At 41.8% G+C, this 12,500-nt stretch overlaps 3 protein-coding genes across 3 annotated transcripts in view; 2 read left to right on the top strand and 1 right to left on the bottom strand.

The window, feature by feature from the left end:
- Nucleotides 1–5,639: 5,639 nt before the first annotated feature.
- LOC135114435 (uncharacterized) overlaps nucleotides 5,640–12,500 on the top strand; it is an 11,566-nt gene continuing 4,705 nt past the window's right edge. Inside the window, 2 exon segments of the mRNA XM_064030339.1 lie at nucleotides 5,640–5,812; nucleotides 5,814–6,047. Of these exon segments, the coding sequence (XP_063886409.1) occupies nucleotides 5,747–5,812; nucleotides 5,814–6,047 (300 nt within the window). The 5' untranslated portion in view covers nucleotides 5,640–5,746.
- On the top strand, nucleotides 7,424–7,885 carry LOC135114339 (histone H2B). The gene has a single exon (XM_064030245.1). It carries the CDS (start codon nucleotides 7,427–7,429, stop codon nucleotides 7,796–7,798), a length of 372 nt encoding a protein of 123 aa, XP_063886315.1. The 5' UTR covers nucleotides 7,424–7,426; the 3' UTR covers nucleotides 7,799–7,885.
- Nucleotides 8,347–8,977, bottom strand: LOC135114338 (histone H3). The gene has a single exon (XM_064030244.1). It carries the CDS (start codon nucleotides 8,813–8,815, stop codon nucleotides 8,405–8,407), a length of 411 nt encoding a protein of 136 aa, XP_063886314.1. The 5' UTR covers nucleotides 8,816–8,977; the 3' UTR covers nucleotides 8,347–8,404.

Consider the following 12,500-nt stretch of genomic DNA (forward strand, 5'->3'; position numbering starts at 1 on the left):
CCCGCCCCATGACGGGATGGCCTTCCCACGCCCCCCTGACCGGACTATAAGATACAAAATAAAAACTGCTAACATCCCTGCTGACCTTAGCAATGCTTTCTTTTCCAGAACCCAGGTCCCCCACACGAAATGCTTCAAATCTGGCCCCTACATCATTATCGGTTTAGCTAATGACGCGGACCGTGATAACCACACGTCTCACCAAGCGACCGAAAACTTAAAACTTCTTGGCTTCGAGCTCGTCGAGTCTCCGGAGCAAAAATCGGCTCGAACGATCCTTGCCCGGCGAGTAGACGAGTACATCTTAAAAAAGACCAACGACAACCTCCTGACTGAAATCCAGGAAAAGAATGATACACAGATTGACGAACTACTCATCATCCCAAAAGTCCATATGCTGAAGATTAAACTACGCTCAAAACAACAGGCCGAACTTTTAAAAAACAAAGGCATTAAGCTATTTTCTCAAATAGTGCCCTCATACAATATTAACATAGAAGAATACCTCCCAGTCACCCAGTGCTACAAGTGTTATCAATTCAGCCACCGCACAAACCAGTGCAAAGAAACAGAACAAGTGTGCTCCAAGTGTGCAGCTAGGGGCCACGATTATAGGAATTGCCAGGCCTCCACCATAAAATGCGCGAATTGCAACGGCGAACACACTGCCGTTTCCTTTAAATGCCAAATAAAACGCGCTCACCAAAAACAACAAAACTCACCACAGACCACTCCTCAGCCAACCACTTCCTACGCCCAAGCCACCACACCCTACTCTCTCACACCAAAAAATACAAACACAAACACCGAGAAACTTCTGCTTGCAGAAATTATAATAAAATATTCAATCCAAACCTCATTTGGTGATCTAAAAAAACAGGCAGAAACAATGAACTCCTTGCTTGAGTACAATGGCTGCCCCACAATAAAACTTCCACCACACTTCCACCAGACAAACCAAGAACACTTCAAACAAAACTACCCAGAACAAAATGAGGAAACACACGCCCCAACACTCACACTCCAAGAACCTGAACACACCACACCTAATAACGCTAGTCCCCCTTCACCTGGGGAATTGGTTATTGAAGAGGACTCAGCTTGTGGGGAATCGCAGCCCCAAAAGCCCTCTCCACCACGATCTACCTCTACCTCTACCACCACTACTGCCAACACCACTAACACCACAAAAAAGACTGAAACAAAGCGACACCTAGCGACAGTGCCCCAACCCTCCCCCCCCTCTACACGAACCGCGTCGAGGGGTAAAAAAAACACATAAAAAAACACTTAAATCATGCTCACAATAATACAATTAAACTGTCGCGGTTTCTGGAATAACAGACACCATATTTCAGAAGCAATTCGATCGATCGATCCAGACATCGTCCTCCTCAACCACACAGGTTCACCACCAAAACCCATAAAACTATATGGCTACAACACACGCTACACAACAGGTACGCATCATGACGGCGTAGCTCTCATGGTAAAATGTACCATCAAACACATACACATAACCAACTGGCCCTCAGCCCACTTCCTGGCCACCAAGATCGAAACACAACATGGGCAATTTCTCATTGCCACCACATACAGCAGACCAAAAACTGGGCTCCCACTCACCAGCCTCAACAATCTTTTCAATCACACAAATATCCCGGTCTACATACTTGCAGACCTAAACGCCAAACACACCGCCTTCAAACACTCAAACAACAACCAACACGGACACGAACTCCTTCAACTAACACAACTGAAACGCCTCCGTTTCCTTGGACCTGACTTCCCCACATGCTTTACGCACAATGGGAATGGCAGGCCAGATCTCATCCTCTCCAATCGGCAATCCCTACTTTTCCACCACTATATCTCCCATGGACCACTCTGTGGTTCTGACCACGTTCCCCTAATCCTCAAAATATCCTCCAATCCCATATCCACCCCATCCCCACCTGTCTCCGACTACCGCTCCGCCGACTGGGAGAGCTTCAAGAAAACACTCACAGACTTACACCAACCAACACAGCTCGAAGGCCAACCCTACACAGACATAGACAGTGCCTTAGAGACGTTACACAACAATATTCTGACATCAGCCAACAGACACATACCAACAAAACAACATATAATTCATATAGACTTCCGACCTTCCATTAGAACACAAAGGCTGCTAGTGTGCTACAGAACACGCTTTTTAAAAAACAAGCACAACCACACACCTATCTACGGAGATCTTTGCACCCTTCGTACACACATAACAAATAGCCTACAGGAAGATCACAGCGCTCACTGGAGGAATCTAGTCTCCCATATGGACAGAACCCGCTGCAGTAATCCTACACAGTTCTGGCACATGGTGTACAGGCTGAGGGGATGCCAGCGGGAAAGATTCGAGTACCTCCTAGTGAACGGGGATCGCATCACAAACCCAGAACAAGTCACCAGCATCTTCAAGACACACTGGCACAATACTTTCCAACCACACCCTCTCCCACTCCACGAGCCCAGTATTGCCCACATAAACAACATCATCGATCGTGCACGCCACAACCTAGCAAACACGATTCCACATAACACTATACAAAAAATACGCCTCAACCCCCAACACCCTCTCACCACACCTATTGAGGAGGATGATGTCGCCAGGTTGCTCAGGCATACTCCGCGGCGAGCCCCTGGCCCCTCAGGAGTCACCTGGCCCATGGTGCGGAACCTTCCCCAAGAAACTATATCCAGCCTGACGGAGATTTTCAACGCCTGCCTTGCCTCTGGATACTTTCCTAAGGCATTCAAAATTTCAAACATCACCCTCATTGCTAAGCCCGGAAAAAACTCCCACTTACCAGAAAACTATCGCCCCATTAGCCTCCTTGAAATTCTCGGAAAAACCTTTGAACGCCTCATCAATTTAAGATTGAGAGCGTTCCTCGAAGGTAACGAGCTGCTGGCACCACAGCAGTTCGGCTTCCGGAGGAACGCCTCAACCGAGGACGCTCTAAACAGCATAGTTGCATACTTAAATTTCAATAAGCCCTATTTCAGAGCAGCCCTTGTAACAAAAGATGTCAAAAAAGCATTTGACACTGTTTGGCACGCAGGCTTAAAACACAAAATTTGCAACAACTTCAACCTTCCCCCCCTAACGCAACGCATACTATGTAGTTTTCTGGTAGAGAGACGGACAAGAATCTGTCATCAGGGCACCTTTTCAACATCCTTTTCCCCTCAGGCTGGAGTCCCACAAGGCTCTGTACTGTCCCCCACCCTTTTCAACATGTATACAGCTGACATGCCCCCTCCAGTTCATAATGATTCATTAACCATTCAATACGCGGACGATGTAACGCAATTGGCTCGAGCCAGGTCGTTAGATCTCCTCACAGACAAAATTCAACGGGAACTGACGGCGACTAGCCTATGGGAGATGAAATGGCGAATCCTCTCCCATCCCGAAAAATCTAAAGTCACCTACTTTAACATAAAAAAAAGTCAGCCTCGCCAAATCTCATTGAACAACATTGTTCCACACCCCAACCCAATCCCCATCAGTAACAACAACAAAGTGCTTGGCCTCACCATCGACAAGCACCTCAAATTCAACATACATATAAACCAAAAAGCTGCTTTAGCCGCCGTGGCCTTGAGCAACCTCGAAAGATTTCGCGACAGCAACACGAAAACAAAACTACACCTCTTCAAAGCTTTTATTCTCCCCCTTTTAACCTATTGCCCTCTTGCACTCTCTCTTTCCGCTCCCACTAACCTCTCAAAACTTCAGAGGGTCCAGAATCGAGCAATTCGTTTCGCCCTTGGAACGAAATGGTTCGACTTTCGGTCCTCTCTCTCTACTCATGAGGAGTCCAACATCCCTCCTGTTAACATAACACACTACAACAGACTCAACAAACAGCTAACCTCATTTTCTGACAGACACACAAACACATACAATTTCATAACCAACCTTCCCCCAGCTTTCCGTCACCTCCCACACTGCAACCTCCTTGACCCTCCCACTGTGCCTCCTGACCCCATTTTCTAAATAACGGACTCCTTCACTCTCTCTTTCACTCTCTCTCTCTCTCTCTCTCTCTCTCTCTCTCTCTCTCTCTCTCTCTCTCTCTCTCTCTCTCTCTCTCTCTCTCTCTCTCTCTCTCTCTCTTTCTCTCTCTTTCTCTAATCTTCTCTACTACTCAAGGTGTCTGAGTGGAATCATCGTCGCACTCTCGTTCACGTGGGGCGAGCCCGTGTGCCTACACCTAGTGGTTTTTTCATATTTTTTGTCTTATGGCTTTGTATTCATCTTTTGTTTATTTTATGCATTATCTTTCTGTCTCGCAGCCTAGGTCCCAAGGAGGCACCGGACCGCTCCCGGGAAAAAGATGCGACAAAACACACCACCATTAACATTCCATGCCTCTGACCGAAGGAGTGGGCTCGCGTGCCAACACCTAGTGGTTTTTTTATATATTTTGTCTTATGGTTTTTTATTCATATTTTTGTGTTTTTTTATGCATTATTTTTCCGTCTCGCAGCCTAGGTTCTCAAAGGGACACCAGACCACTTTCAGATGAAAGAGGATAGCACGAACCGCACTTCTCCCACTGACGCCACGGCAATGGGGCCCCCGGCCGTTGGCATGACGTTCCGGTAGTGGTACCCCCCGTGGCAGTTATGGAGCGGCCAGCACTGATGGTGGGGACGGCAACCACACTATTCAGTGGAAGCCACTTCACCCCCCCCCACAGAGGTAGTTTGGTGCGGCCAGAGCTGGGTAGTAAGGTAGTCAAGAGATGGTGGGGCGGGGCCCTGGAAGCATCCATGCAGGAATCTCCATTCACCCCCCACCACCGGCGACTTACCGCGTGCAAGCAGATGGTATTAGATTTGACCCCTCGTTGCGGTGAGGGAGCCTTTTCGAGCCTCTGTCATTGCACATCCTACAATCACGTCAATCATTATCACAAACCATCCTCACCCTCCCCATGCACATAATACCACGACATTTTTTATATTCTCTCTTTTTTTTTTTTTTTTTTAGCAGGTTGGCCTTTTTGCAGGACGAGTCACAGGACACGAGATGAAAGGACCGACACCGCTTTTTCACCCACCACATTACATCACACAATAAATATCCCGCCCATCACCAAATCACTCTACTACTATCCGTGGTTCGGAACCCACGTAAAACTGTAGGTCCCTCCGCTATACGGATGTACTTCTTCCTCTGTCCTTCTTTGAACCAATAAAAAACACAAAAAAACCCTTTTTTACTCTGACTGTCCTTCACTCCTCTTTCACATCCTGATAATGCAGGCTCTGGATAGTCTGGCCCCTAACTTGTGCGTGGTTTGGCCTGGTGTTTTGGGTGCGTGGGCGGCGTCCGTTGCCGTGGCTGTTTTGGGCTTGGCTTGCTCGGTTGGTGGCGGACTCTCCTGCTTTCCCCGATAAGGACCTTGTCTCCCTTGCCATCTTAGAATGAATATAACACGCTAAGAAAAAAAAAAAAAAAAAAAAAAAAAAAAAAAAAAAAAAGATGTCCTTCCTAATTCAAATTGCGCCTGGGTTAAGCCCCAGTGACTATTTCTCCTCCTACAATTCCCTTCTTATCACCCCCCTATTCTTCCCACTATCCCCACTTCTCCCTCCCCATCTTTTCTCTCTTTGTTATGTTATGTTATTTTGAGGCACATTCGTGAGCTTCCTGTTAGACCGTTCGGACGTCGTACTAGCAGCTCTCATCACCATGACTGGCCGCGGCAAGGGAGGCAAGGGTCTTGGAAAGGGAGGCGCCAAGCGTCACCGTAAGGTTTCTTCGTGATAACATCCAGGGAATCACCAAGCCTGCTATCCGTCGTCTAGCTCGCCGAGGTGGCGTCAAGCGCATCTCTGGTCTCATCTACGAGGAGACTCGTGGGGTGCTCAAGGTGTTCCTTGAGAACGTTATCAGGGATGCTGTCACCTATACCGAGCACGCCAAGCGTAAGACCGTTACTGCCATGGACGTTGTCTACGCCCTCAAGCGTCAGGGCCGTACCCTGTACGGATTTGGTGGTTAAATCGCTCCATTATTGAGATGGTGCCAGCTATTCAGCTTGCATTATCATCATTGAATAACATCATCTCCCGGACCTTTTTAAGGTCCACAAACATGAAAAGAAAGAAGGACCATAGACTACTATTATTACTACTACTTTCTCATAACCATGTTCACTATCACTATCTGAGCTAAGAAAAGAAACCATTATTAATTATAACCATCTTTCTCACTTCATCAGGTCTTCTCCAAGTATTATTATTATTATCATTATTATTATTATTATTATTATTATTATTATTATCATTATTATTATTATTATTATTATTATTATTATTATTATTATTATTATTATTATTATTATTATTATCATTGACTTATTTCAATGATCACGCCCCTCATCGTTCTCAGTTTCTCATAAAACAAAATATACATTGAGATGAAAAAGACGCTCAACATATCACAATAGGCAACACATCTAATCAACTCTCCACTGTGACACACAGCAGGTACATTAGTAGAAATATAGTATACATATTTATTCTCGGTCACTTGCGTGCCTGACTAAATAATAATAATAATAATAACAAATAACTAACTCGAAAATAAATACACTACTTGCTTATTATTGATATACCAGTATAGTCTACACAACTCTCTAGATGTTTGAACGTGTGGCTCCGAAGAGGAGCCGGATTGATGGTGATATTGGCTGAAGGGGAGGGAGGCCCTTTATTTACTTCTTCTCAGTCTTCTTGGGAAGGAGCACGGCCTGAATGTTGGGCAGCACGCCACCCTGTGCAATGGTGACTCCGGAGAGGAGCTTGTTAAGTTCCTCGTCGTTGCGGATGGCCAGCTGCAGGTGACGTGGGATGATGCGAGTCTTCTTGTTGTCACGGGCGGCATTGCCGGCAAGCTCAAGGACTTCAGCAGCCAGGTACTCCATAACTGCCGCAAGGTACACGGGGGCACCAGCACCCACGCGCTCGGCGTAGTTGCCTTTCCTTAGAAGGCGATGAATCCTGCCGACCGGGAACTGGAGTCCAGCACGACTGGAACGGGACTTTGACTTTCCCTTCACCTTTCCTCCCTTGCCGCGTCCAGACATGATAATGGATGTTGTGGTAGTAGTAGTAGTAGTAGTTGTTGTTGTTGGTGATAAATGAGGAGCGCGAGTACTCTAACCTCGTCGGTAGCTCTGCGAGCAAGTAGTGAATTTTGGGAAAAACGGCTATATATACGCGAGATCAGATCGGCCCAGAGCGCGTCTGGACCAATCAGGACGCTCGCTGAGGTGGCGACTCCTGATCCTGAGTAGGCACGCTAATATATATACCACTTTTCAACTGAGAAAACGCACACTCGTTCTCACAGCAGTACGGCGACACTATGCCTCCCAAAGCATCAGGAAAGGCTGCCAAGAAAGCTGGCAAGGCACAGAAGGCCATTGCCAAGGGCGACAAGAAGAAGAAGCGCAGGAGGAAGGAGAGCTACTCCATCTACATCTACAAGGTGCTCAAGCAAGTCCACCCAGACACTGGCGTGTCCTCCAAGGCCATGTCAATCATGAACTCGTTCGTGAATGACATTTTCGAGCGCATCGCTGCCGAGGCATCCCGCCTGGCACACTATAACAAGCGCTCCACCATCACCAGCCGGGAAATCCAGACCGCTGTCCGTCTTCTTCTGCCTGGTGAACTGGCAAAACACGCTGTTTCTGAAGGCACCAAGGCTGTTACCAAGTATACCTCCTCCAAGTAAACAGGCGGCCAGTATACTGCTGCCAGTATAAAATAATACCCGGCTCCATTGGAGCCACACTTGAAAAGGAAAAAAGATACGATATAGACAAATGCATTATTATTATAATTATTGTTATTATTATTAATATTATTATTATTATTATTTTTATTATTATTATTATTATTATTATTATTATTATTATTATTATTATCATTATTAATAATATTAATATTGTTGTTTTTATTATGATTATTATTATAATAATTATTGTATCATTATTATTATTATTATTATTATTATTATTATGCTTATTATTATCGTGATTATTATTCTGTGGAGATAAAGAAAAGATAAAAAAAAAATAGAGATAAAGAAAGATAAAAATTCTCCCAAGTGAAAGAGATATGGCCATGGAAGAGGGAATAATAATAATAATATAAAAAAAAAAAAAGGGGGGAAGGATATTGAGTTGAAAGTCGATACCTGATACTGAAAGATGGAAAATAAATATTTTCTTCCACAAAACCAAACAGATTGTCTATGAAAATTCTTTAATGAAAGAGATGTTTGGCCCTAAAAAGGGCCTAGATATTGCTGTTATGAAGATCATTCGTGGATGACTTCTTAGGCACGCTCGCCACGGATGCGACGAGCCAGTTGGATGTCCTTTGGCATGATAGTCACGCGCTTGGCATGGATGGCGCACAGGTTGGTATCCTCAAACAGACCCACGAGGTAAGCCTCGGAAGCTTCCTGGAGAGCCATGACAGCAGAGGACTGGAAGCGGAGGTCAGTCTTGAAATCCTGAGCAATTTCACGCACCAGGCGCTGGAAAGGCAGTTTCCTGATAAGCAGCTCAGTGCTCTTCTGATAACGGCGGATCTCACGGAGAGCAACGGTTCCAGGCCTGTAACGGTGGGGTTTCTTGACACCTCCAGTGGCTGGAGCAGACTTGCGAGCTGCCTTTGTAGCAAGCTGCTTGCGGGGCGCCTTGCCACCAGTGGACTTGCGAGCCGTTTGCTTGGTACGTGCCATAGTTGTGGTAACAACAACTCACAACGAACACTCAGCTGAGTCTGCCCGCGCTTCCCACAAAATCCCTTTATATATGAATCGGGTGGGCCCGACGACTCCAACCCTGCCTTGTGATTGGTCAGAAACGTCCAGTGAGGCTCATCGCCCACGCAGTCACCGCATGAAAGATGTGATCATTATTGTTAGTTTAATTCATTTTGTTCTTATTCTTATTCTTATTCTTATTCTTTCTTCCCTCATTCATAACAAATCTTGGAAAATATACAGCAGAACTGACATGTCATTTAAAATTCTAAGACAATTAGCAAGAAAGTTGTGATATTCTTATTTTTTTCATTCTTTTTATTCTATTTTTTTCTTATTCTTGTCATAATTAATATTGTTATCTTTATTATTTTCATTTTTTTTTATTATTCTTCCTTATCTTATTCTTATTTATCCTACTTTTAGAGAGATGAGGCTTGTGCGGTCACCCATCCAAGTTCTGCCCGGACCCCCTGCTTAACCTTGCTGATCCCGCCGTCAGCTGATTGGTCAAGAGCGGAGAACAAGGTGTTGGGAGGGCTTATTTCTCTTATTCTTATTCTTTCCTGTATTGTTGTTGCATTGTTGTGCTGAAAATGTTGGAAAATATGCACTAAAATTAACCCTTCATTCATAATTCTACGACAATTAGCAAGAGAGATATATTATTACTTTTTTCCCTTATTTTTGTTCTTTTTATTCTTAATCTTCTTTTTTTTATTATAGTTGTTATTGTTATTTTATTATTTTCGTTTTTCGTTCATTCTCCTCATTCTTATTGCTATTTTTTTCTATTCTCAGAGAGATGAGGCTTTTGTGGTCACCCATCCAAGTTCTTCGAGGACCCCCTGCTTAACTGCGCTGATCCCGCCGTTAGCTAATTGGCCAAGACCGGAGAACTAGGTGTTGGGAGGCCTTCTTTCTATTATTCTTATTCTTTCTTCCCCCATTCATATCGTTGTATTGGAAATGTTGGAAAATATACAAAAGAATTCACCCTTCTATGACAATTAGGAAGAAAGACATGGGATGCTTTCTTTCTTTTTTTTTATATTCCTTTATTGTAATTTTTCTTATTCTTGTTATAATAATTCTTACTGTTATCTTTATTACTTAAAATTTTCGTTCATTCTCCCTATTCTTATTCTTATTTTTTTTATTTATTTATTTTTTTTTTCAGACAGATGAGGCTTGTGTAGTCACCCATCCAAGTATTGCCCGAAACCCCTGCGTAATCTCGACGATTTCATTTGACAATACCTATTTACTTATTTATTTATTATTATATTTATTAAAAAAAAAAAAAAGAAGAAAAGAAGATGAAGAATAAGGTATGTAATCGAAATACTCTCTCTATACTGTAGCAATAGTTTAGCTGGATGTACTTGTATTGTGTCAAAAATACTTGCAATATCTGCAATTGTAACCTGCAGTGTCGGCATAATGCATAATTAAGCAATGAAAAGAAAAATTAATAAAAGAATAAATGAAAAAAAGAAAGAAAAAAAGATACAATTAACAATTAAATATATTAGCTAACCCTCTACGTTTCTTTATCACTGCAGAAAAATGGAAACATTTTAACGTAGACTTGTCAAAATTCAACTGAAATTAAGGGTTAAATAAGGATTGTCACCCCTTCCCCAGAGGATATTCTTTGTCTTTTAATATATATATATATATATATATATATATATATATATATATATATATATATATATATATATATATATATATATATATATATATATATATATATATATATATATATATATATATATATATATATATATATATATATATATACGAGTATATATATATATATATATATATATATATATATATATATATATATATATATATATATATATATATATATATATATATATATATATATATATATATATATATATATATATATATATATATATATATATATATATATATATATATTCTTTTTATTTAAAGTCTTATTTAGAGAGAGAGAGAGAGAGAGAGAGAGGTAACGTCCTTGAGGATAGCAGCTCGTCTACGCTCCGCTCAGTGATCAGCGTTAGAATGTAATTCCTCATTTCTTTAAAAAAAAAAAAAAAAAAAAAAAAACAGAAACTTTATTTAGGGGGCTTGCTGGAAACAAACTACAATGGAGGAAAGAACAATATGTCTGCTATATGACCCACCCAGTTAAATTTTCAAGAAGCAAACGCAAGTTGGAAAATACGAGGAAGATAAATTTTCATTTATATACGTTTTATGGTAATTTCTGCCACGCCTTCCTCTATTCATCAAACGTCACTGACACTTATTCCCTTTATTTTTTACTTTACAGAATCTTTTGTAGGACAAGACTCTAGAGGATATGTGCTTTCATAAATTCTATAATGCTTTGCTTATCATAGAGACATAAAAAAAAAAAATAATAATAATAAAAATAAATAAATTAATTAATTTAAAAAATCAAAATAAATAGATATATAAATTAATTAATTAATCAAATAAATTTCTATGCTTCACCTTTATAGCATTCGTATGAATGTCAAAACAAAACAAAAAATATAAATATAAATATTAACATGAAAAAAAAAAATTACTAAATATATGAAAAATAGCATTACTACTACTACTACTACTACTACTACTACTACTGCTACTATTACTACTATTTTTTTTTTTTTTTTTATGTAGGAAGGACACTGGCCAAGGGCAACAAAAATGTAATAAAAAAAATGCCCACTGAAATGCCAGTCCCATACAGGGGTCAAAGCAGTGGTCAAAAAATGATGAATAAGTGTCTTGAAACCTCCCTCTTGAAGGAATTCAAGTCATAGGAAGGTGGAAATACGGAAGCAGGCAGGGAGTTCCAGAGTTTACCAGAGAAAGGGATGAATGATTGAGAATACTAGTTAACTCTTGCGTTAGAGAAGTGGACAGAATAGAGGTGAGAGAAAGAAGAAAGTCTTGTGCAGCGAGGCCACGGAAGGAGGGGAGGCATGCAGTTAGCAAGATCAGAAGAGCAGTTAGCATGAAAATAGCGGTAGAAGACAGCTAGATATGCAACATTGCGGCGGTGAGAGAGAAGCTGAAGACAGTCAGTTAGAGGAGAGGAGTTGATGAGACGAAAAGCTTTTGATTCCACCCTGTCTAGAAAAGCAGTATGAGTGGAACCCCCCTCAGACATGTGAAGCATACTCCATACATGGACGGATAAGGCCCTTGTACAGAGTTAGCAGCTGGGGGGGTGAGAAAAACTGGCGGAGACGTCTCAGAACACCTAACTTCATAAAAGCTGTTTTAGCTAGAGATGAGATGTGAAGTTTCCAGTTCAGATTATAAGTAAAGGACAGACCGAGGATGTTCAATGTAGAAGAGGGGGACAGTTGAGTGTCATTGAAGAAGAGGGGATAGTTGTCTGGAAGGTTGTGTCGAGTTGATAGATGGAGGAATTGATTTTTTGAGGCATTGAACAATATCAAGTTTGTTCTGCCCCAATGAGAAATTTTAGAAAGATCAGAAGTCAGGCGTTCTGTGGCTTCCCTGCGTGATATGTTTACCTCCTGAAGGGTTGGACGTCTATGAAAAGACGTGGAAAAGTGCAGGGTGGTATCTTCAGCGTAGGAGTGGATAGGACAAGAAGTTTGGTTTAGAAGATCATTAATGAATA

This window comes from Scylla paramamosain, chromosome 27, assembly GCF_035594125.1.
Source record: "Scylla paramamosain isolate STU-SP2022 chromosome 27, ASM3559412v1, whole genome shotgun sequence".
Lineage (NCBI taxonomy): Eukaryota > Metazoa > Arthropoda > Malacostraca > Decapoda > Portunidae > Scylla > Scylla paramamosain.